Source organism: Ovis canadensis, chromosome 11, assembly GCF_042477335.2.
Source record: "Ovis canadensis isolate MfBH-ARS-UI-01 breed Bighorn chromosome 11, ARS-UI_OviCan_v2, whole genome shotgun sequence".
NCBI classification, from domain to species: domain Eukaryota; kingdom Metazoa; phylum Chordata; class Mammalia; order Artiodactyla; family Bovidae; genus Ovis; species Ovis canadensis.
In genome coordinates this window covers 34,648,046-34,674,208 of record NC_091255.1, presented here as the reverse complement: position 1 = coordinate 34,674,208, position 26,163 = coordinate 34,648,046, and the positions used below count along the sequence as shown (strand labels likewise).

At 47.8% G+C, this 26,163-nt stretch overlaps 2 protein-coding genes across 2 annotated transcripts in view; both read right to left on the bottom strand.

Annotated features, from left to right (window-relative positions):
* Positions 1-4,437, bottom strand: part of C1QBP (complement C1q binding protein) — an 8,406-nt gene extending 3,969 nt beyond the window's left edge. Inside the window, exons 1-2 of the mRNA XM_069603207.1 lie at positions 1,388-4,437; positions 622-772 (exon numbers count right to left, since the gene is read on the bottom strand). Of these exons, the coding sequence (XP_069459308.1) occupies positions 622-772; positions 1,388-1,610 (374 nt within the window). The 5' untranslated portion in view covers positions 1,611-4,437. The remainder of the gene's footprint in view (positions 1-621; positions 773-1,387) is intronic.
* On the bottom strand, positions 3,967-26,163 carry DHX33 (DEAH-box helicase 33). The gene is made up of 12 exons (XM_069603204.1): positions 25,643-26,163; positions 22,500-22,660; positions 21,599-21,826; positions 21,272-21,442; positions 19,027-19,212; positions 18,171-18,282; positions 16,667-16,826; positions 16,428-16,516; positions 13,965-14,092; positions 13,238-13,441; positions 9,361-9,447; positions 3,967-7,590 (listed from the first exon to the last, which is right to left on the bottom strand). Exons 1-12 carry the CDS (start codon positions 25,923-25,925, stop codon positions 7,282-7,284), a joined length of 2,118 nt encoding a protein of 705 aa, XP_069459305.1. The 5' UTR covers positions 25,926-26,163; the 3' UTR covers positions 3,967-7,281.

Sequence of the window (26,163 nt, the reverse complement as noted above, 5' to 3'; positions counted from 1 at the left end):
TGCTTTCTCAACTGTAAACAGAACAGGGGCTTTATTTTCCTCAGCCAGAGCCTGAGCGTAGTAGACCCAACAGAGTAAAGCTGATTCTGTTGGCAGTGCCGGAATCTCTGAATTTGCATGCCTAGCTGTGGGCAGGCACAGCCTCACTCACCAGGAAGGGCTCAGTGACTGCTGCCTCTACTACTGGTCCAGAAGACTCCCAGTGGCTTGGCTTCAGTGCTACTGGGGTGATGTTCAGGCACTCAGTCGTGTCTGACTCTGCAACCCCATGGACTCCCTGCCAGGCTCCTCTGTCCATTGGATTTTCCAGTCAAGAATACTGGAGTGGGTTGCCATTTCAGACTCAAGCCTCCTCCTTTGGCAGATGGGTTCTGGACACCAAGCCACTGGGGAACCTCGCTACTAGCTTACTGTCTCCTTGTTAACCACCACAGCACATTACTGTGCAGTGAATAAGCAAAAAGGAGCCTAAGAAGTTATCCAAACGAATCATACCATCTCTGGGAAACCAGGAGTCAGTTAAGCACCTGTCTTAACTAAAAGTTGTTGTGGATACCTCACAGCAGGTCCTGCAGGTTTATGGATGTGGTCCCCTGGGCTCCATAGGCCCCTGGTACTTACTTTTCTCCAGCAACTTTCCGCACTAATTTGGCTTCCGTCCCATTCACTTCCAATTCCCAACCTCCTGACATTTTGGGGAGAGACTTATATTTCTGTATCTTCTTTTCCTCCTTGATCTCATCGCTGAGGAAGTCAACGAAAGCTTTGTCTCCTACAATGGAAATAAGTTACAGAAAGAGCCAATTAGTCTAAAATGGAAAATGACCCCGTTACTACAAGCAGAGACCAGGACTTAGCCTGTTTTTTCCCAATACTTCTATTAATGGTGGCTCTGTGGACTTAGCCCAACTCATATCCATTAAACCTCAATTCCTTCATCTGTAAAAATGTAAGCTATCAGTGGGAAGCTGAGCATGGATTCTAGGAAAGTGATCCCGAATAATGAACTTCTCACGACGTTTCAAAATAAAGCAAAAAAAAAAAAAAAAAAAATCGCCACTACCCTTTCACTTGCCAAGAAACATCACGCTACTTCTAACCGCGACCTTGGCCTTTCGCAAAGTTCCATTTTCGAGAGACTGAGGTAAAGCCGGCCTCCAGGACTTTACAGTATCTATCCCCGCAGTCAAACAGGGGTGGGGGAGGACGGGAAATGTTACTACGCGTGGGTTTAACTAGCAGGTCGACCATCACTGGGAGAATGTTCCGGACCTCAGGAGCGGCTCCGGACTGTCCATTCAGGTGGTCTACACCTCCCAGCCCCTAACACTCCGCCCCACCTAGGCCCACGCCCCTCACGCCCCCGGCCCACGTGCATGAGTCTCACCTTCGGTGTGCAGTCCGCTACAGCCGCAGCCGCAAGCGCAGGGCCCCCGAGGCTTCAGGAGGCCGGGCAGCTGAACCGACCCCGCGCGCACGCTCAGCAGCCCGAAGGGCCGGGCGCATGGCCGGGACGCGGGCTGCAGAAGCGGCAGGGAGGGTGCGGCGGCGCGGAGACCAGCGACGGCAGAACCCAGGACGCGGGGCACACAGCGCAGCAGCTGGAACATTTTGGCAGCGGAGGCGGTGGCGAACACGTGGAGATTCGAAATACAACTCTCGCTTAGAAGGACAACTCCTTGCCGCTGCGCCCCCTAGATCTGGGACCGCCGCCGGAAGTCCCGCCCCACAGCCGGGAAGTGCTTCCGCGCCGCCGCCCTGCAGACCAGAAGGCACAGTGGGCAGGACCCTGCCCTCTGCTGGTGGCCTCCGGTGTAGCCTCCCAGGGAGGCTTGGAATCTGATTCCTAAACTTTAGTTCTGCAGCAACAGGAATCTTCAGGAACTAAAGAAGTTTAGGAATCCTGAAATGGGAAATCAAGTGGGCCTTAGGAAGCATCACTACGAACAAAGCTAGTGGAGGGGATGGAATTTCAAATCCTGAAAGATGATGCTATGAAAGTGCTGCACTCAATATGCTAGCAAATTTGGAAAACTCAGCAGTGGCCACAGGACTGGAAAAGCTGTTTTCATTCCAGTCCCAAAGAATGTTCAAACTACTGCACAACTGCACTCATCTCACACGCTAGCAAAGTAATGCTCAAAATTCTCCAAGCCAGGCTTCAACAGTATGTGAACTATGAACTTCCAGATGTTCAAGCTGGATTTAGAAAAGGCAGAGGAACCAGAGATCAAATTGCCAACATCCGCTGGATCATGGAAAAAGCAAGAGAGTTCCAGAAAAACATCTACTTTTGCTTTATTGACTACACCAAAGCCTTTGACTATGTGGATCACAACAAACTGTGGAAAATTCTGAAAGAGATGGGAATACCAGACCACCTGACCTGTCTCTGAGAAATCTGTATGCAGGTCAAGAAGCAACAGTTAGACCTGGACATGGAACAACAGACTTGTTCCAAATTGGGAAAGGAGTAAGTCAAGGCTGTATATTGTCACCCTGCTTATTTAACTTCTATGCAGAGTACATCGTGCGAAATGCGGGCTGGATGAAGCACAAGCTGGAATCAAGATTGCCAGGAGAAATATCAATAACTTCAGATATGCAGATGACACCACCCTTATGGCAGAAGGTGAAGAACTAAAGAGCCTCTTGATGAAAGTGGAAAGGAGAGTGAAAAATTTGCCTTAAAACTCAACATTCAGAAAACAAAGATCATGGCATCTGGTCCCATCACTTCATGGCAAATAGATGGGGAAACAATGGAAACAGTGAGACTTTATCTTCTTGGGCTCCAAAATCACTGCAGATGGTGACTGCAGCCATGAAATTAAAAGACGTTTGCTTCTTGGAAGAAAAACTATGACCAATCTAGATAGCATATTAAAAAACAGAGACATTGCTTTGCCTACAAAGGTCCATCTAGTCAAAGCTATGGTTTTTCCAGTAGTCATGTATGGATGTGAGAGTTGGACTATAAAGAAAGGTGAGTGCAGAAGAATTGATGCTTTTAAACTGTGGTGTTGGAGAAGACTCTTGAGAGTCCTTTGGACTGCAAGATCAAACCAGTCCATCCTAAAGGAAATCAGTCCTGAATATTCATTGGAAGGACTGATGCTGAAGCTGAAACTCCAATACTCTGGCCACTTGATGCAAAGAGTTCTTTTCATTGGAAAAGACCCTGACGCTGGGAAAGACTGAAGGCAGGAGGAGAAGGGGATGAGATGACAGAGGATGAGATGGTTGGATGGCATCACTGACTTGATGGACATGAGTTTGAGTAAGCTTTGGGAGTTGGCGATGGACAGGGAAGCCTGCCGTGCGTCCATGGGGTCGCAAAGAGTCAAACATGACTGAGCAACTGAAATGAAACTTCTTTAGCTGAGTGGCTCTGAGTCTGGTGTCCCAGGACTGCTGTTTAATTGGCTTCTCTCCAAACTTCCATCTACTGTTCTCAAGCATGACCAGGCTTTCTGTGACTTCGTGGAATGCACTCTTGCTGTCTTTGACTCCCAAAACCAGCCTCTGAGGTCATCTCCCATGAAAGGCCTTCCTGGCTCTTCCTCCTCTTCCCTGAAAAACCAGAACTCATGCCTCTGTGACCGGGTCCCTGTACTTCATTCTTTTCTCAGCAGAAACCTCCTGGCATTGCTCGTTTACCTGGCAGCTGCCCCTTACCCCCTGGAGCTCCTGAAGGCAAAATGCCTGGTTAACTTTTGCAGCCCTCCAACCTTACACCTAGGTTCTGATGGAACGTTATTTTGGGGGGGCAAGAAGCCACGGCTTACATTATATTTAGGTTAAGAACCAATGTTCCTACTTTACCAGGAACCATAATATACTATAAGGTACCAAGAAAATAAATCTTTCCAAATCAGTGGCAAAGATATGACTAATATTAATATAATCTAAACAGCATTCTGTGAATAAGGGAAAGGAGACCCAAGAAAGAAGCCACACACAATATGTACTAGATTCACTTTTAATGGGTTTGAGTCATGTGCGAATGTTGATGCTTCTACAGACCTATGCCTGTGTGAGTAAGAAAAGAGTCTCAAAACACAACATAAATCTGAACTGAGCTTTTTCCTGAAAGTTATAATATTCTGATCAAATAAAACATAATAAAACTCTTGCTTCCCCACAGGTGCAGTGTTTCTTTATAGTCACAAGGAATGGTATCTTAAATGCCTGGCCACAGGTTTCCTTGAGAGCTGAATTAAATGGATTTAGGCATCACAGTATAAAATCAGTTCTTTCCACAGAGCACAAGCTTGTCTCCTTTCTGGCATCTCTTTATTCCTAGCAGAGATGCAACATTAAGGAAAGGTTTCTACCAAGAACTGGGTGTTGGGCAGTTCTTCCCCTAGTAAATGGGATCTGTGCTGCCCTCCATGATTATTAGAAGCAGAAGCCAAACATCTGAGACATGCAATCTGCTTAGTGCATCTATTTATTAACATACAAAGGTGCTCAAGGGAACTAGTGATTCACCCAGATATGGAATTCACAAGTTGGAAAAATAAAAAGGGGGCACACCATCAGAGATTTTAGGGATTGAAAAGAGTAGCTCAAGATGAGATTGCAACATCACTGTGAAACATTTAACTTTCTTAGAAAGTTTAAAGTGTACTTATCTGTGCCCTGCAGCTAGGTATAAAGAGCCATGTATCTCTTTGTAGTAACATGGAGCAGGGATAGGCTTTTCCAAATCATTTAATCCCTGAGCAGCTACCTGAAAAGTTAACTTTTTAAAAAGCCTGATAAGAACTACTGTATCAAAACTCTACCAGAATGTTACAGTGATAAATATATCTTTGTACAGAAACACAGAAGCTATTTACATTTATTTAGAAGCTATTTACCCCTTACTCCTGCTCAGAAAAAATACATTTCCTGAAACAGTTCAGCAACTCTGAGGCCCACAAAAATGATTAAAAGCTAAATTTTACTTGCTCTAGAAAATGCTGTGCTTAGTTAATTAGTTGTGCCTGATTCTTTATGATCCCATGGATTGTAACCTGCCAGGCTCCTCTGTCCATGGGGATTCTCTAGGCCAGAATACTGGAGTGGGTTGCCATGCCTTCCTCCAGGGGATCTTCTCAACCCAAGGGTCGAGCCCAGGTCTCCGACATGGCAGGAAGATTCTTTACTGTCTGAGCCCCCATAATTTGCAACATTACAAGAAACATAATACATCACCCCACTCCCAATATTTTTTACCAGTGTGATGAATGTTTCATTAAAAATACAGTAATTTCTTTTACCAAGTCAGGCTACACCTCCTAGGACTCTTAAATAAGTGAGAAAAATACAGTTAAATTTTTTCCTGAAAAACTTTTCGGAAAGTCAGCACTGGTAAGAACAAGAAAAATCTAAGAATTTAGTAAGACAGGGTATTTAGGATCTGTCGAATCTTCTTTGGCCTTAACGTAACTATTTTTAACAGGAAGAATTCATACGTGCCCAGATATCTGGGAATACTGGCTAAAGTCTGACTGCTCAGACCCATAGCTGGTGCTGAGGCAAACCTGACACACGCCACTGTGGACACATGAGGGCTGGGAGGGGGTGTTCCTATCCGCCAGGGTCTCACTGAACCAAAATGAAGACACCATCCATTATCTCTGAAGGATCTCTCAGGCCATTTAGGCCTCTGCTTAAAAGCTGTATGATTCACTGTATGTAATGACCAGAATACTACATATGCGCTGAGACCAATTAAGCACAATAAAAGGGCTAATTTTGGCATTTTCCAGGCCAAAGCATTCTCTGGGGAAAGTCTCAGGTTTGATTCCTGGGTCGGGAAGATCCCCTGGAGGAGGAAATGGCAACCCACTCCAGTATTCTTGCCTGGGAAATCCTATGGACAGAGGAGCCTGGAGGGCCACAGCACATGGAGTTGCAAAGAGTCAGACACGACTTAGCTATTAAACAATGACGATTTTCAAATTAAATAGTTAAGAAGGACTTTTGGTCTTTTCCCTTCTCAAAATATGAGAACAGGAAGTCTGTGGAGACCCTTTAATCCCCTCAGACAAATGTGGAAAATGAGTGTGAAAGAGGTGCCAGCATCCCCTGGTCCCTAAGAAGGAAAAAAGATGGTAGGAAATAAGATAAAAGAACATAAACACTAGATGAGGGGATGAGATGAGTCAAGGCTGCCTGGCTTCACCTCCACTTACCCCCAGGGGCCTGGCCAGAAGGGAAATGCCTTAAATTCAGCTCAGTCACTCCTTAGCTCATGGCTTTACGGCCCAGAGACAGAGAGAGAGAAGGCCATGCCGGAGGCCATCACACTTACAACCTGAAATCAAACCTGAATGTTAACTGGAAGAACTGAGGCTGAAGCTCCAATACTTTGGCCAGCTGATGTGAAGAGCCGACTCATTGGAAAAGACCCTGATGCTGGGAAAGACTGAAGGCGGGAGGAGACGGGGACGACAGAGGATGAGATGGTTGGATGGCGTCACCAACTTGATGGCTGTGACTTGGAGCAAGCTCCGGGAGATGGTGAAGGACAGGGAGGCCTGCCGTGCTGCAGTCCACGGGGCTGCAAAGAACTGGACGTGACTGAAGGGCAACACCACACTCAGCTTTCCCACTTCAGAAGATACAAACACCTTCACTCAGGAAGGTCACCGGAGGCAGGGTGGGGACAGGCACTTAGCACTTCTTTGCTGTGAAACCTCCCTGCCCTGGGGAGGGAGGTTAGGTGCTCAGCACCTACAGAAGTTAATCTCTTCTGTTACAAAATTTCATGCAGGTAGATGTTCAGACAGATCCAAGGTCAAGAGCTCTGTGACCCCTTGTGGTCCCCCTTCCAGACCATCCCCCGCAGTCTCGAGGACTTGAGGGTTTTGCTGTACCCGATCCACGGCACATACATAAGCAGTAACACCAACTGAGCACCGTGGCGCCCAGTCCACTGCGGCTTATCATGGGCACGTGCAGCTCTGGGTACTTTCTTTTCACTTGCTCTGAGCCTCATGACTCCGACCCTGTAAGTATCATCGCTCCCACTTGGCAGATCAGGAAACTGAGGCTCAGAAGTAAAGGAAGTCACCCAAAGTTGCCCACCAAGAACCCAAAGCATCATTTTGAAGTCTCCCAGGCCTCTACATGTCTGTGCGGTTCAGTCTGAGGAGTTTATTCAAAGAGGCTCTCAAGCTCCTGGAGGCCAGGCATGACCCAGCCATAACCACTGTGGCCTCTGTAGGTGCCACCGTTTAGAAGTCGCAGCGAGGCTGGCTGCGGCCCGGCTCCTGGCACCAGGGCGGCTCAGTTCCTGGCAGTCCTCAGCTTCTTCCTGAAGAAGTCGGGGGCGGCCTCGTACAGCCACTCGGCATCCACAACGCACAGGTCACGCATGTAGCACTTGTTGGTGAAGAGCAGCTCCGTGTACACGACGCAGGCCGGCTTGCAGTGGAAGAGCACAGATGAGGGATGGATGGCCACCGGCTGGTGGGTGTCCGTGGTGGCGTAGGACCCGTCCGGCTGCAGCTCAGCGGTGCTCATGAAGAGGCTGTGCGCCAGGCATCGGCGGATGTTCTCTGTGTCCCCTCGGGAGGACAGGATTGGCATGGACATCTGGTTCGGGAAGAAGTGAGACACGGAAAAGACCCCAGACGTGAGCACTGCGCAGCCACCCATGGTACATGGGGCCACACTGCCTACAGCGCAGCCTGGTGCAAGGCCCACGGAGGAGGCTGGCGTCCGGGCTGGGCGCTGACCTCTGGGACAGCTGCCTCAGATGTCTGAGGTGAGTGCGGGTAGAGGAGCACCACGTCTACCCTCAGCAAAAGATGAGAAAACTCCCAAAGCCAAGCGACGGCCTAGCAGGAAAGCCATTCAAGTACAAGAAGGGTGGGAAAATGTATGCAACACAGACCACCACAGGCTGCTGTGAAGAGTTGTGTGCTCGGTTGCTGGGTCATGTGCGACTCTTGGTGGCCCCATAGACTGCAGCCCGCCAGGCTCCTCCATCCATGGGCCTCTCCAGGCAAGAGTACTGGAGTGGGTTGCCATTTCCTTCTCCAGAGCATCGTCCCTAACCAGGGATTGAATCCGCGTCTCCTGCTTCAGCAGGTAGATTCTTTAGCACTGAGTCTCCTGGGAAGCCCGGAAAGAAGTTACTTCAGGGCTAACAATAGGCTGCTGGCACTGGACACGGGCCTGGGTAAGGGTGACAACTGTCTCCTAGGGTCACGTGGATGGTCCGCACTGGGGGCTGACTCAGAAGAGGCCTTACACACAGAGAACCCTGGTCACCACAGAGTTGTTCACGGCAGCAGAACGAGGACACTTAGTGCTCAACACGGGAGACTGCGAGCACAAGCCACCCCACCTCTGAGGTAGAACACGGTGCCTCAGACAGTCACTGAATATAGAAACGTCCTCCAAGAGGGAATATAAGCTGACAGGAGGCTTTTTGGTGGATGGCTTGGCAATGTCTATCAAAATCTAAATTCCCCATCCAGAAGTTCATTCTCTGTGCACCAGAGCACAGATGTTTATGCAGGAGGATCATCACGCTGGCACAATCTATACGACCACCACTAGGGACTTGGTTAAAAAACTAGTGAGGACAGGAGCGAAATGCTACCAAGTCAATAAAAAGAATGACAGAATATACAGGCACTGAGAGACAGCCCAGATACAAAGTGAAATTCAAGGAGCATTCCAAGTGGAAAAAAACAAGTTGCAAAACAAAACATACATCAAACTTGTTTAAAAAAGAAAATTTATATATCCACATATATGCGTAATACAGACAAATAAACAAAAACATACATACATAGAAAAAAATTCTAGAAGGATCTACACTGGACTACTGCTTATCTTTGGAGGGGCAAGATTAGAGAAACTTCTATACTTTCTACACAATATATCACTATTTTCTTATTTTAATTTTATTATTGGAGTATAATTTCTCTACAAGGTTGTGTAGGTTTCTGCTGTATATATATCACTATTTGCTACACTCTATCAACTTGTAACAAGTATGCACCGCTTCTGTAAACTGAAAAAGAATGATAGGTATTTCCACTAAAAATAAAAAACTTAGGAAGAATTCTAGTAACGTTGGAAAACACTGTTAAAGTTTATAAAAACTGGATATAAATCATAGATACAATGTATTAATAACTATCCATGTAAAAATATATTTAAAAGCAGAGCCACCAGGAAATGGACCAAACTGGTGAGAGGTGGAGTTGTGGGTAATTTTTACTTTCTTATTTAAAAATTTTCCTACAATGAGTGGTTTTTCTGCAATCACTACTAATAAGCAATTTGAGAATTTTCACTTAGAAAAAGGTGACAGCTTAGCCCCCCAAAGATCAGCAGGAAGAAAAATACCTTTATGCAGATGTCCCTCAGCTGTGCCCTGACTTCAGCTACTAGCATCATATTCTTGCTGTTGACAAAGTTCTCTTTGCACCATTCCTGAACAGGGAGAAAAAAAAGAGATGTCACAGTCCTCTCGCTTCTACAGAGATAAAAATAAAGCACAATTTTTATTATTTTTTTTTTAAATTAAAAAAATATTTAGTCATAACATGCAGCATTCGGGATCTTAGTTCTCTGACCACAAATTAACCGCCGGACCACCAGGGAAGTCCCAGCATAATTTCTAGAACATAGTTTGAATTCAGAGGGAAAACTGCAGTTGCCAAAAGTAAATACAAGAAAATATCTTTATATCAAAAAGCGTGAACCATATTGAAAACCATAATGGCAAAAGAATGATGACCTTCAGAATATATTAAAAAAAAAACACCACCACCTACAAATCAGTCAGAAAATGATCAATAATCCAGTAGAGCCATAAAGGATATGGACAGATAACTCACAGGAGATTAACTATAAATGACAATAAACTTAAGCAAAGGTTCTTGGTCGCTTCAGGAATCAAGTCAGTACAGTTTCAAATAACTGAGATGCTATTTGATGCTTTCAAACTGCAGTGCTGGAGAAGACTCTTGACAGTCCCTTGGACTGCAAGACCAAACCAGTCAATCCTACAGGAAATCAACCCTGAATATTCACTGGAAGGACTCATGCTGGAGCTGAAACTCTGATACTTAAGCCAACTGATGCAAAGAGCTGCCTCACTGGAAAAGACCCTGATGCTGGGAAAGTCTGAAGGCAGGAAGAGAACGGGGCAATAGAGGATGAGATGGTTGGATGGTATCACCAACTCGATGGACATGAGTTTGAGCAAACTCTGGGAGATGGTGAAGGACAGGGTAGCCTGCAATGCTGCAGTCCATGGGGTCGCAGAGTTGGACATGACTTAGCAATTGAACAACAACTACTTCATATCCATCAGCCTGGGAAGAATGCAAGTCATTTCAGCCAAGTTGGAGAGGTGGGTGGAAATGGGAACTCTTCTGCACGACTCTGGGGAGGGCAAAGAGGTGAAGAGGTGTTGACCCTGGGGAAGCTGAATGCAGCTGCTCCTAGACCAGCAGGTCCACTCCTGGGTGTCGACTTCCGAGAAACCCTCCCCTTTGTGCACAGGAGACCTGGATGGGATGTGCACTGCGGTGCCAGAGGCAGAAATCAGTGGCAAAAGGGTAGTGTAAGGAAGCATGTATAGCATACGATGCTCGTGGACAGGAAGTGAAAACACGATGTTGCCCAGGGAGGTCCAGACCCACTTCACGACAGTGGTTACAGGAGGCAGGGAGGACTACACGAAGAGCAGCCTGAGGCTCTTGCTGTGTCCACAGCATTTATCTCCTTAAAAATAACCTGACCTGGCCTCCCCTGGTGGCCCAGTGGCTAAGTCTCTGCACTTCCGCTGCAGGAGGCACGGGCTCTACCCCTGGTCAGGGAAGTTCCACATCACACAGAGTGGCCAAGAGCAAATAAACAAATACAGTGAGGCAGATGGAGCAAAATGTTTACAACTACTAAAGCTAGGTGGTGGCTATTTTTTTTTTTTCCCTAAAGAGCTGACTGCATTAAAACACAAAGTTAAAGTGCCGGGGTCCAGCCCCGGTGGATCCAGGGTGATTCGAAGGTGGGGACAGAGTCGGCGTCCTTGGAAATAACTTATTTAATTACAGACAGAGAGGGATCAGAAAATTAGCAGAGAAAAAGAGGCTGAATAACTTGGTTTACATGGAATACCAATCACCACCTACGTAGGTCGCAGGCGTCTTCCCGTTTTCCCGAAGGAGAGGAGGCACTGAGGCCCCCCTGGTCCGATCTCAGAAGCCCAGGCAAAATTAGCAGGCTTGGTGGGTACCCATGCACCAGATGGGAATTCAGCCAGAAAAATGGAGAGCAAGAAAGAAGCGACATGGGGGAATCAGTCTTTCTGGAAACTGATCCGATTTCTTTATTTTGGGGTTTGCTTATATACCTTTTGTTACACATAGGGATGAATACAGAGTCACGCGGGGGTCAGCAGTCCTGACCTTTATCAAAATCAGGTGCTTTACATAAAAAAAAAGATCTTAGGGGTTTTACATGATCTTCTGGCCATGAGGCCTGCTGACATTTTACGACCCTTTCTTTCTGATAACCAAAAAACTTATTTTTTCCAAGGGTGTTTTTTCTTAAACCAGGCACCACCCTCCAAATAAAGTTGCATTCCCATAGGGTGAGGGTGTAGTGAGTTATAATCAAGAAAGGAATTTATTTAACCCAAGGTTAACATGATTAATCTTAAAGGTTAATACTTATTTCTCCTATATGCTAGTTATATTCATTATAAGGGCAGGGAATATGGAGATTTAGCAGCAAACATCAGCCCAACAAATGAAAATCCTTTCACCAATGTTCCCCTTAAGATCTATTTAGTCTTAAGATAGTGATAAAGTTACATTTTTACATAGCAAGGACACAGTGATTTATAACAAAGTACAGTGATCTATTACAAAAGAGAAAATTCATTAACTCAAAAAGTCTAGTATTGCTAACCTTAAAAACTACTATATTTCCTTTTCTATATTCCAAATACATTTATTAATATATTCCCAGGTGCCTAAGGATATGGAGGCCTGGCGGCAATCATTGACTCAACAATGAGAAAAGCCCTATACTAATTAAGACTTTCCAAATACTCCAAGCTCTCTGTGCTGTTTATGGTTGAGAGGTAGTAAACAATCATGTGCTTAGTGGCAGGAGTATGGATAATCCTGTCACACAAACTAGTTTGCCAGCAGAGAGGTTTGACCTGAGACACCCCTGTCACACCCAGGGCAGGGAATTACCAGCAATTATTGGCACAACAAATGAAAAGCCCTTCACCAATATAATTCCTAACCAACCCACTATACTAATAATTTCTAATTTCCCAAAAGAATCTGCCTTTAGTAAGTCTAAAACATCTCATGCCTCTCAGGTTGGGAGGCTGTAAACAATCACACGTGGCTGGACGAACCTATACAGGTGGGCTAGATAACCTTCAGAGGAGTTCGTAAGTTGAAACACTCTTGTCACACCCAGGAATTTTTATTGACTTGGAGCTGCACGTTTACTCCTTCTCCGAGAGAACCAGTGGGGAACAGCCCCCCATAAAGTCAGAGGTGTAGGCGAGAGCATGAAACAGTAAAGTAGATAGACTCTGGTTTTGGGGGTAGATGCTCGGGAACAGGGGGTTTCCTGAGGCTTGATCACGCCTTTGCATATGCCAAGCCTCCTTCCTCATGACCTTTGCCATGGGCGGAGTTCCTCACGCTGGCTCCCGGCATCAAAGCATGCATGCTATGGCACAAATATTGATTCTTTTGGGAAGGGCAGCCACTCGGCAGGCGGGATCTTTGTTCCTTGACTAAGGATTGAACCCAGGCCACAGCAAGTGAAGTCCTGGAATCCTAACCACTAGGCCAAAAGGGAACAATTTATTTTTAAAATTGTATTGATAAATGAAGGAAGGTACTGTCGTTTTCCATCTTGGTCCCGGGAATGGAAATGTCACACAAGCAAAAGCTGCTATGAAGAAAGTTAGGGGCAGGTGGGGAAACAAACCACCTTGTAGCCAAGAAATTGGGTCACCAGGTATTAATACTTCACCTGCCCACGTTAAGTATGAGGGAAACACAAGCAGAGAGAAAGGCTGAAACTGTGTCTTCCCTAGTAGCATCTCTGGGTGCAGACATCTCTGGAATGACATCCAGCATTCTGTGTAGCTCTTCAGAACGTGCAGCCAAAAAGGGAAGTGTCCTGAAACACAGGACCAAAGGGAGGCCCTGTTTGAGAAGAGGAAGAGGACAAGGCCTACCTTGTTCCCGCCGGTGTTCTTGAAGGTCCGGTAGACATTGAGCAGGGTGAGGTGATCGCCCTCGCTGGACACAAACTTCTTCCGCACGCTCTGCACTTCATCCCGCCGGGAGGGAGGGTTGTAGAGAATGCTGTCCACAGACAGCAGGGCGACAATGGTCAGTATCTCCTCCGTGCAGTGGAATTTGGGGGATAGGAGGATGGTCTGCAAACCACAATGAAACACTGCGTGAGTCCAGTTTTTTCCTGGCTTCTGAATTCCATATATTGCTTCTGCAACTTCCCTTGTAAGGCGTGAAGGGGCAGGTGTTTCTAAAACCATGACAATATAAGTTATGCTCTTTTATATATTTATTTGTATATTATTTTACTTTCTGTAGAATAGATAGCTTTCTTGTATGATCCCATATAGGTAGGGCTCATGACTTCACTGGTGGAGGAAATGGCAACCCACTCCAGTATTCTTGCCTGGAAAATTCCATGGACAGAGAAGCCTGTGGGCTACAGTCCAGCGGGTCGCTGAGAGTCGGTCATGACTAAGCATGTACACACACATGACTTAATATGAACCTGAATTACACAGAACGGAAGTCGAGGTTCGACACAAAGCAGGCGTTGATAATTGTTAAAGGTGAAGATGAATCTAGAAGCACTGGGCTGAGGAGTCCCCTGTGGGACGGCTGATCTGTAAGGTACAGGGAGGGGACTGAGAAGAGGGTGGCACTTACTTTGGCAAATTTGGGTTCTAGTGGGAAAGCCGCCATCTTTCTTCCCATTGGAGTTAGGGTGAGCTGGCCATCCCTGTGTTCAAGGGCACCGAGCAGCTCCAGCTGGGCGATGGCTGCCTGGATGTGATCTGGAGAGAGAGAGACATGAAAAGGAGTCGAACACTCAAAACAGGATGGAGATGCAGCTACTTCATCACATCAGCGCATTTCTGACAAGCCTAAGTCAAACCACAGTACAGATCACAACCACACTGTCCCCATGAGGTACTTTTCAAAGCTATTCATGACATCACTGTCTTCAGCTTATCTCTTCATTTTTTTAATTTTCTAAAAATAATTTTCCTTATTTTTGGCTGTGTTGGGTCTTCACTGCTGCATGGGGCTTTTCCCTTACTGCAGCGAGCAGGCTTTTCTGTACTGTGTGGGCTTCTCATTGCGGTGGCTTCTCTTGTTGTGGAGCACAGGCTCGATAGCTGTGGTGCACAGGCTTTATTGCTCTGTGGCCTGTGGGATCTTCCTGGACCAGGGATCCAACCTGTGTCTCTTGCATTGGCAGGCAGATTCTTTACCACTGGGCCACGAGAGAAACCCTCAATTCTCTTTTTAAATAGTGGCCTGCAATTTGGCGATATGTATGCAAACCTGAAGCCCAGCAAACTTACACTTCTGAATTTCACACTCATTTATCTGAACCTCGTACAGAGACCTGTGCCTCCAGATGGACATACACAACAATGGAAACACCAGGGGCCTCAGGAGCCCCTGGAGAGAAGGACACTATTTACTATTTACTCTTTAATTCCTTTTAAATTTGAACTATGTAAATGTATTACCTATTAAGCATAAAGATGCATGTCTAAGGATGCAATAAATATACATGTACAGAGAAAAACTGATCTATAAAATATATTAAGTGAAAAAAGCAATGTGCCAATGTCTACCAGGAAAAGGATAAATGCATCTTGGCTTATTCATAGAATGGAATAGTATTTAAGTGATGAAAATACATCAAATGTAAACCTTACAAAACATGACAGATGATAGGAAGGTCACCAGAAAATCGAGACATAAACACACCAACTGAAACCATGCTTGTGCATGGAACAGATATTCAAGAAAAGCAAGGGATTCACAGATCAAACCTGGCTGGTGGCTGACCTTGAGGGAGGAGTGGGAAGGAGGTGAGGGGCGGGGGACTGGGAATGGCGGTCGCAGGGCTTGTGGCCCCGGTAATGGGCACACAGGTGTGACTTCACTACTTCTACCTGACACGTATGTTCCTCCTTTTATTTGGTGGGGGCGAGGGGCGTTGCGTGGCATGCAGGATCTTAGTTCCCTGACCAGGTATTAAACCTGTGACTCCGGCACTGGGAGCTCAGAGTCTTAACCACTGGACCACCAGGGAAGTCCCTGTTCCTCCTTTATATGTAGGAATTTAGTAACTGATAGAAAAAAAAGTATAGAACGGACTGAAATGGGTGTTGCTATTTATGTTTTGAAAAGGAGACTGTGTGTACTTAACCACACAGATTTTCTCTAGGAGACACTAGGAAATGGCCACAGTTGGGGCTGTGGGGAGGGAAACTAAGAACTTGATGACTGTGGAGGCTCATGTCTATTATCCGCTGTCTACTTTTTTTTAACCAATTGCACTTCTTCACTTTAAAAAAAGAGAAAATGGTATGTGTTGAAGGGATGCCGAGCGCTAAGCTACCATGACAAAGAATCCCAACTATTTTTTCTTCCTCCATGGAGAGATTCCCAGTGAAGGGCAGAGACCCATCAAATTCCAGCTGAAAGCAAAGAAACACAATCTGTTCAGTCCCTTTGCAAAAGTCCAAGTTCACTGGGGCTGCAGTAACCCGTGGACCCCCCTTGACTACCTTCTTTGGTCCCTGTGACCACAGAACCCACCCGCGATGGTGCTGACACGAAGCCCCTGATTCTGCACCAACGTAGTGTGAATAGCACTGGGTCTCTTGCATAATTCTGAGACTCTTTTCTGGGAGTTAAGGCTGTTATTCCCCTCAGTCATAATAAACAACAGGACACCAGGGGCTTCCCTGATGGCTCAGTGGTTAAGAACCCACCTGCCAATGCAGGAGACATGGGTTCAATCCCTGCTCTGGGAAGATCCCACATGCCACACAGCAACTAAGTCCATGCGCCACAACTTCTGAGCCTGTGCTCGATGACCTAGGAGATGCAACTACTGAGCCCGCGCGCCCTATAGACTGTGCTCTGCAACAAGAGAAGCCGCTGCAATGAGAAGACCAACCACTGCAACCAGAGTAGCCTCTCCTCGCCGCAACTAGAGAAAAGCCTGCGCAGCAACAAAGATCCAGCACGGCCAAAAATAAATAAATACATAAGAATAATAAAGGAGAGTGCCAGAAGGCCTGCTGTATGGAGCCCACTGGCAGTCCCTTTCTGTGTGCCCACCTCCCCGAAGACTCCACTCACCTGGAGACGGCTTGGACATGAAGTCAAAGGTGAGCACGTTTGGAACTTTCATGGCGAGGAGCTGCAGCATCACGCTCGCCAGGTTACACCTGCAAGATGAAGACAGGTGGTTCACGAGGGCACCTGACCCCCTGGCCAGCAAGGCAGAGCCACCCACTAAGGAGCGTCAGTTGCAGGAGATACAGGCTGCAGGGACGGGACCTCGGGATGGATGGCAGGTGGGGAGCCCCACTGGCTACCTTTGGATCTCTGGCACCGTCATCTTCTCAAACTTCTCAAACTCATCCTCCGTGTAGAGCCGGTAACAGATACCGCTGTCCTCTCTGCCGGCCCGGCCCGTGCGCTGCCAGGCCTGGGTCTTTGATACCCGTTGCACAGCCAACACCTCCAGGCCACTGTCTGGTGGGAGAATGGCCAAGTCAGAGCTCTGCTCATCATGTGAACAAACTCCTTCTACAACGTAGACTATGAGGAGCATTCCCTGGGATACCCAGGATTCTTTCTGCAACACATGAGTCCAGAAAAACTCAAGGCTACATTGGAAGTGGGCTTCCTTCGTGGCTCAGTGGTAAAGAATCCGCTTGCTAATGCAGGAGATGTGGGTTCAATCCTTGGGTCAGGAAGATCCCCTGGAGGAGGAAATGGCAACCCACTCCAGCATTCTTGCCTGGAGAATTCCATGGGCAGAGGAGCCTGGCAGGCTACAGTCCATGGTATTACAAAGAGCTGGCCACCACTTAGTGACTAAACAACAATAAATATGTCAGAAAGCACGTAACCAGACTGGTTTGTGGTAAAAAGAGACCTCGCCATGAATACTGTGTGAAATCTGTGACTACAGCATCAAAGGACCTTGAGCTTGGGGCAGTGGCCAAGGGAAGTAGATTTCAGAGGCCTTGGCTTAAGTCACAGTTGAAAACAACCCGCTGGGGCGGCCTAGGACTCAGGGGTCCTCCAAGAGGTGGCATTTTCAGTGCCAAAACCCAGACAGTTTCCAGCAAATCAGGATGGCTGGTTGCCGATTGATCATGACCCCAAAATGAAATGCCTCCATCCCTTGTGTGCTACCTCCTCGCTCCTGCTCTACTGTAAAAGCGAGACGGTGTAATGTCACTACACCTAGGAGTAAACGAGACTGATTTTCTTGATAAAGGTGCACGCTGTGCCAGTGTGGAGAACCAATCCCTTTCACAAACATGGTCCCCAAGAAACACACGTGAAAGTCAGCATCCTTGAATGCTTAGCAGTTCATTTGAAGTGAACATCTGGGAGCTATCATGTCAGCTGCCTCAAATCCTCCATGGAATAAAGCAAGGTAGAAAACAGACCTGAATAAAAATGACTTCAAGCAAGCTGTGGACTGCACACTGTCAGGAAACAGCTGGTGCCTTGGCCCAGCTGGGGGTGGGGTCCTGCTTTCTTTCTGGGAGACGAAGGATTGAACCAGCTGTGCTCAGATATTCCCCAGGAAGCCTCTGATGTGGTATCAGGCTGTCCCTGGCCTGACAGCCACCATTCTCGCCCACCTTCTGATGGAGTTTCAGTGCCTCTGCCCAGGTCCTTGACCCTCTGTCCCCAGGTTTGCCACAGATGGGCTCTTCTTCCCTGCCTCACATGTCTTTGCGGCCCTGCCTGCTAGACGGGGTGCCTGGTATTCAGACGTGAAATGCTCAGGTGGGGAACTGCGGGACCACGGGCCGCTCACTACACAGAGAAGAGACGCCAGGGGCCACAAGTTCTCACCAGGGTTATACTTCTTTGCTTTAACCATGCCCGTGTCAACTACATATTTTATTCCTGTAATGGTTATGGAGGTTTCAGCGATGTTGGTTGAAATGATCACTTTGCGATAACCCTAAAAGGAGGAAGAAAACCAAAAAGCCACATGACACACGTATGACGCAGAAGTTTGAAAACATATTCCTCATCGCTAACTGTCACAATTCACTCATGATCAAGAAGAGATGACTCCGCTATCTGGACAGTTATTAATACTGATGGCCAGGTCAGTATTGGGTTGGGGGGGTGGGTGTGTTTCAGTCTTAAAGGCCTATTTTGAGGTGATGAGGGGTGGTGGGATGGGCATTAGAGTCAGGAGGAAGTAGATGCGGCCTGGGATCCTGGCCCTGCCCGGTACCTACTGTGCCCCATGGGCATCTTATCACTTCACCCCTTGGGGCCTCAGGGTTTCTGAACTGGAATGGTGACCCGCCTTGTGGTTCTTGAGAGGATGAGGGACAGTGTGTGTCTGGTGTTGGCACAGTACTTGGCACAGCACCTGGCACAGCAGGGGTCCCAGGAAACTTATGGTGGACACGTGCTTGTTTACTGTGGACCCTGGGAGAGTCACTCAGGGAGCTTCCGGCTTCTGCTTGCGTCTCTCCCTCATCCCCAGACAACAGTCTCCCTGTTCCCACCATGGGAGAGCCATGTCTACAGCCCTGCATTACATGCTTGCGTCTTTTCAGCTCGTGAGAGAGATACCTGGGCACCCTGTCCACACATCTTATCTGGAGCCTGCTGACAGGGGCACAGGCCCACTGATGCGTCCGTCTGGGTACCCAGAGACGGGGCTGGGCAGGAGACAGGGTGCACTCACCTTTGGGGCCCCCTGGAAGACGCGCAGCTGCTGGGCATAGGGCAGGGAGGCATAGAGCGGAAGGACCAGCATGGAGGGGCAGCCGTCTGGAAGGTGCTTGGCAATGTCCCGGCAGGTCTTACTCATGGCTTCGATCTCCTCCTGCCCAGTGAGGAACACCAGGATGTCATGCGAGGAGGGGGCTTCCTACAGAGAAGGCAGAGCGGGGTTACTGGGGTTACTGGGCCTTGACAGACGCACAGGTGCCACAGAACAGAACAATGATCGTTAATGAGGTTTTCCAGTTATTCTTAACTTTGGACCTGTAACTGAGCCTAGATACTGGGCGGGGGGTGGGGAGGGTGTACTACACCAAATGCACAGCTGCATCTTATTCAAGTTAGCCAGCTATGTTTAAAAATGAATTAAGGGGGAAAAAAAGAGACATAGTAAAAAACTAAGGGGATTTTGAAGGGAAATCACCAGATTGCTTTTTGCAACAAGAACAATGCCATGAAAAAGCACAACCACACAAGCAAATAAAATCTGCCTGGAGCTGCCTTCCTTTCATAATCATCTTGAAAGATGAAGCTGACAAAGGAGACAACTTAGAGAAACCCTGATCCATGAAAATGGCCAGAGGCTGGAAAAGGAGCGCTTATTGAATGAGGCCATCAATCACACTTTCATAAACCCCCAAAGCACCCAGAACTTGGGCAAGGGCTTGGTATCTCAGATTTAACTGGGTCCTTCACCTTGAGAAGGGAAGAACATCTAAGTGTTAAGTACATATACCCATTTGACCCAATCTTCTTTGAAGTCTGTTTAGATACATTAATTTGTAGAGTGCCTGTTTGGCAAAATAACTGAAAAGTGTTCAATAATGATCTGTATTTGTGAAGTTGCACAAGCTGCCCAGTCATGTCCAACTCCCTATATTTGTATGTATGTGTGCATATAATAAAGGCAGACACGGCTCAGACAGTGAAGAATCTGCCTGCAATGTGGGAGACCCGGGGTTTGATTTCTGGTTCAGGAAGATCCCTTGGAGCAGGAAATGTCAACCCACTCCAGTATTCTTGCCTGGAGAATCCCATGGACAGAGGAGCCTGGCAGGCCACAGTCCATGGGGTCACGAAGAATCGGACGTGACTGAGTGACTAACACTGTTTTTTCTTTCTGTATATATAATATGGCTATGTTTGCATACAGGTAACTATGTATTTATGTGTGTGCATATACTTTTTAGCTCAGTGTTAAGAGGACAAACGTTCAGAGGTACACACACACAGACAGGATAAAATCTAAAACAAAAGCTTCATCACTAGGAGGACTCATCAAAGCTATTATATGACTTGAGGGCACCACAGGTATCATTCATAAAACATCCTTATCTCAAGTTTGCTTCTGGCAGCTAAACAAGGCTGACTGGGACTTCCCTGGTGGTCCTGTAGTTAAGAACACACCTTTCAATGTAGGGGACATGAGTTTGATCCCTGGTTGGGGAACTAAGATTCCACGTGCTATGGGGCAACTAAGCCTGCAAGCGGCAACTACCAGCCTGTGTGCCACAACTAGAAAGTCTGTGCACGGCAACCACAGATGATGTGTGCCACAACTACGACCTGAAGCAGCCAATTAAATAAATAAATATGTATTTTTAAAAAGTTGGCTTCTAGATATTTTCAGAAAGTTAATGGGAAGGTAAAAACAGTCAATTATATACAAGTCAAACCAAAAAATGAGATGATACACTCAAATTTTTAAATAAATGTTTATTAAAATGAAAAAACTGTTGAAATGTTTCTCTAATACATTTTTTTTATAAGAGAACTCTAAATTGCACCCCATTATTGGCTAATACACCAACTTTTTATTTTTCAGTGAGACAGAATATCACATGGAGTAAAAGGAGGCAGCGTTTCCTAAGACTCCTTTCTACTCAGTTCTACATGTGGTATCCTGGTTGCAACACAAAATGTGCTTCTTATGGGGGGTTCTGATCACATTATGCGCACGAGCCACTGCTCTAATACATGGAGGTTTTCCAGCTCAGCTGAAGAAACGTGCTGGCCAGGGTTTAATTTTTTTTAGAGGAAAAGAGAAATACTATAAAAAAGTATAAAAATGGGGACATGGCAAGCAAATTCCTTATTCACCTAAAGAACACAGCTTACAAAGCAGTTTGGTTCGGCAGCTTCTCTTCTCAAGGCTGACTGTTCAAGGCCAAACAGGCCTTCCCAGGAATCCACTCCCTGCTGCCTACCTGGTGGATCTGGAATACGGAGACCAGGGCGGCATGCAGGTAATCGTGCTGGGGCTGCTTGGTGTAGAAAATCTGGATCGGGTGCTGCCGGCCCTCCAGGTAGAGAACAGGGGCTCCATTGAAATACTGGGAGAACAGGTCCACGTCCATCGTGGCTGACATCACAATCACCTGCCGGCGAGAAGGGCAAGGAGGATGGGAGAAAGGCTCAGGCCAGCCTTTCTGTGTCCTGCCAAGCCCTGAAGGCTGCTTAGGAGGCCACACTGCCCTCCCCCCGACCCCCCAGCACCTTTGCCCCGAGTCCCGAGGCAGAACGGCTGCACCCACTTTGAGAGGCAGCTTCCCCAGCTCCTTTCGCCTCTTCTGTGCAGCTTTCACCACCCCGAAGAGCACATCTGTGTGGATAGTCCGCTCGTGGGCTTCATCCAAAATGATGCAGCTGTACTTCCGGAGCAGGGAGTCCAAAATGGCCTCGCGCAAGAGCATGCCATCGGTCAGGAACTTGATCTTGGTGTCGTCTGAGGTGACATCGTCGAAGCGCACCGTGTAGCCAACCTTGCGCAGAGATACCAACCACTCATTCATCCAGCAAACATGTCTGCTGCACCCACTGTGCCCAGCACGGCGCCAGGCGCTGGTGTAGTGAACATGACCCACTCCAACCCTACCCTGCTCCCAGGAAAATGGACACGTGCCCTCAACTGCAATGAGGAGAAACTCTGCCAAGAATGTAACACTAGTTCCCTCCCCTCAGCCACTTCAAGCGAAGCAAGTGAGAAGATGCCCAAGATGTTTTTAAGTCAAACGCATGAACACAAATCTGACTTATATACACTTCAGGAACTCATTCTCAATAACCACCTATATGCTACGAAAATGCTTACAAGTTTGTAGAAAGATGTACAGACAAGAGACCTAGCAAGTGTTACTGAAGCCTTAAAAATGCTCAAGGAAAACAACTAATTTATCCTACTTGCCCACAGACTTTGAAAGCAAACCAAATAGGACTGACAGATCCTCTGACCTCTAAGGAACTAATAAAGAACTCTGAGTCTGAAACAACTGTGGCAAGAAAGAAACGTGGAAAAGAAAGAAAGAAAGAAGCTTGAGATGTATAAGTCTTGTAATAGTCTTGTTTAGAAAAATAAAAAAGTCAGGGAAGTTGTGGGGGAGTGGGGGAGTGAGGTGTAGAGGACCAAGAACTGTTAGTGAAAAAGAAGTTAGGTACCAGCTTCCCAAGTTCTGTTTTCTTCTCATCAGAGACTCTGGTAGCCAGAGAGATGGCAGCCACTCGGCGAGGCTGGGTCACAGCAATGATGGCCTGGCGGCCAATCCCCCCTTCGTATAGGTACTGAGGGATCTGTGTTGTCTTCCCTGAGCCTGTTTCTCCTGGGAAAGAAAACAAGTCTCATTTAAACCTGAGCAGAAACAAACTTAACCAAAAAAAACAAAAAACCAACAAATCAAAGTCAGAAGGAAAAGGCATGAGAAAAATACTCGAGGGACTTCCCTAGCAGTCCCAACGCAGGGGCCTTGGGTTCAATCCCTGGTCAGGGAACTAGATCCCGCATGCCGAAACTACAGACCCCTATGCTGCAACGAAGACCCGGCGCAGCAAAATAAAATAAATAAATATTAAAGAAAAGAAAGAAAATAAGTTGATAAAAGTCATGGGAATATGTGCACCCATGAATTCTGCTAGTGGAGTGTTAACTGGAATTGCTTCTCAGAAGGTCAAACTACAGTAGGAAAATCTTTAAAATGTTTATATCCTTGACCCACAATTCCACTTGCAGGAACTGACTCTAAGGAAATAATGATGTGCATAAAGAATCAGCTTCAAATTTTATTCACCTTTGCTCTTGACAGTTAAATTTGGAACAATGTAAATGGTTAGCAATAGTAACTGGTACAGTAAAGACATACAGTGAAATACAGCTGTTATATAAAAAGTCCTACTTTTCGAAGGGATAAATGAGATGTAAATGTGCTGACGTGAAGAGACATCTGTTCCGACACCGCAGCCATAGCGAACTCCTCACCCAGCCTGCCGCCTCCTTTCAAACCCTCTGCCTTTGCCCACTCGATTACGAAGTATCTGTTCCCACACTGCCTGCGTGACAAACTCCACAAGATGAATTAGACCTCAAACTTTCTCCCCAAGGGCTGTGCCCGCCTCCTCTGTGTTCCTTAGTGCCTCGTTCATCTCTCCTCCATCACTGATCACTCTACACTGTGTGAGAGCGTTGAGACATTTCTGTTTGCCTCCAGCATCAGAAGTCCCGGGAGGACGGAAGCCTGTCTCTTTCATGTACCTGAGCACTACATACAGTAAGCACTCAACCTTATTACTACCCTCCCATGTTTCCTTCCCAGCACCCAACCAGAACAAAGAACTGTAAGCCTGGGCATCCCTCCCTCCACGACTACCACTGCCCACTCCGCCCCCCCCACCCCCACCCCCTACCAACTTCACTGAGTCCTTCAGGCCCATCATCCTTCCATTTTCTCCCCTATGGCTCATCCTTCCTGACCTGGACATGAATCATGGACGAAGAACTTGATTATCTTGCACTTCTCCTGCTGAGTTCATCAGGCAAAACCCACACTTCAATCAAGGTTTCCCTACCCATCTCTTCTGCTCCTACACCAAGAAACTGAGCATTGGTGATCTCCCTGGTGGTCTGGTGGTTAGAAGAATCCACCTTCCAAGGCAGGGAATCCAAGTTCGATCCCTGGTGGAAGTAGGATCCTATATGCTTCGAAGTAACTAAGCCCAAGTGCCGCAACTAAGCCGGAGCTCTAGAGTCTGTTCTCTGCAACCAGAGAAGCCAGAGCACCCCAACCAAAACCTCATGCAGCTAAAAAAAATATATATATATATATATATACACACATATATAATAATAAAGAAATTGAGCATCATTATAGTAAAATAACCCAACTGAGCCAACAACAACCTTAGTTTGCCATGGGGCCAAATGCACCTGGGTTCCAGCACCACGGCTGATCCTTGTTCTTGTTTTTGCAGCCCCTTTCCTCTGTCCCCATCTTCCCCAAGGACCCGTAAGTCCCATTCTCAGCAGAGCTCCCGCACCTACTTCATAGAAAAAGTGAAATCCTCAAAGACAGTCTCCCTCCATCTCCTCCTACAAGCTCTTCTGCAGTCACCCCATTCTTACCACCTTCCTCCAGCCCCCTAACCTCTTGCATGGCCTTCCTTCTATTCCAGGCCACCGCTAGATCTAATCCTTGTTGCCAAGGGTCCCCTTTCCCCATGTCCTCCGTCTCTGCTGTTAGTGCCCACTTTCCATCTTCAGCCTCCCTCTCTACTGAGTTCTTTTCCTTAACCTATGAAGTGAAGTCGCTCAGTAGTGTCCGACTCTTTGTGACCCTGTGGACTGTAGCTCTCCAGGCTCCTCCGTCCATGGGATTCTCCAGGCAAGAATACTGGAGTGGGTTGCCACTTCCTTCTCCAGGGGATCTTCCCGACCCAGGGATCGAACCCAGGTCTCCCACATTGCAGGCAGACGCTTTAACCTCTGAGCCACCAGGGAAGCCAACCTATGAAGATCTGCAAGTTCCACTAGGTCCCCCTGCTTCTTCTCGAAACAGAAGTCTGTTCTCACTGCCTTCGTGAGATCCTCACTTCCAGCCCAATGACAAATCAGCTCCCATCCCACAGCTCTGCCAAAACAGAGCTCACCTCCATCCCCAATCAATAACTCCCACCCAATCCAGTGGGCATTTTTGGGGTCCCTACTTACTGGACTTCATTTTTGCATTTGTTCACTCCCTTCTTACAACTCTGTTTCTTAGACTATCAGCTCTCCTGGATCTCCTTCCCTCTTTGGAGGCTCATCCTCTCCGTCCATCAGGGGCTCCTCTTACTTAAAACGTTGGGGATCAAGGCCCCTTGCAATCGGTTCCCGGCCCTCAACTCTGCCTCAGTTAGTGCACCAGAAACTACTTCTTCCTCAGACTGGACTGTCTCGTCTCCACTTCGTCTCTTATACCGCAGGCTCTCTCCTCTGTGTCCAACGCCTTTCTAGGTCCGCCCCCTCGCCGTCCTCTCCGTACCGGCTCAGATCCACTTTTCTAAATTCCAAGTCTCCGGTGCATCCCTCCACCCTTCCGGCCCAGAAGGCGAGTTTTTGCCTAACGCGTGGTCACTCGCCCGGACTGTGAGCACCTCCAGAAAGGGGGACTGTCCGACTCCCTTCCGAGGCCCCTCTCCTGGCCCCGAACAGAAATAGGCAGTCAGGTTTGTTGCAGAAACGGATAAAAGACGGTGAGAAGCACCTAAGAAAAGCTGTTCTCTCAAGAGAACGAACGGGGAGCGAAGAAGGACCCGCTGGCACGGTCACTCACCGATAAGGACGGCGCTGTCCAGGTTTCGGAGCTGGGCCAACAGCTGGCCTCGCGCCTGGAAGATGGGCAGATTCCGGCGCTGCTGCTCCACGGCCTCGGGGTAGGGGCTGGCCGAGGGCTGGGCCAGGGACGGCTGCTGCCTCCGGCCTCCACCTCCTCCGCCGCCGCCCGCTGCCAGCAGCATCACCGCGCGCCTCCCGGGAGGGCAAGACCCGGCGCGGCTCGGAGGCCCGGCGCTCGGCCGGAATTTCTTGGCCGGCGGGAAGCCCGCCTCCTCGGGCATGTCGGGAGGGCACCGCGACGGGAGGCGCCGCGACGCGAGGCGCGAGGGCGGGAAGCTCCTGCGGCTGTCGGGAGCACACAGCTGCTGCGCACCGCCCCTTCCCGCCACGTGCTAGCGGCTCCCAGCAACGCCGCTCACCTCACGGCCACCGGCAGCCTTTAAGGGGACTCCAACTCCCAGCATGCACTTGAGAGCGTGGCGAGGCTTTCACTTCCTGAGGGCGGGGAGAGCAAGGTCT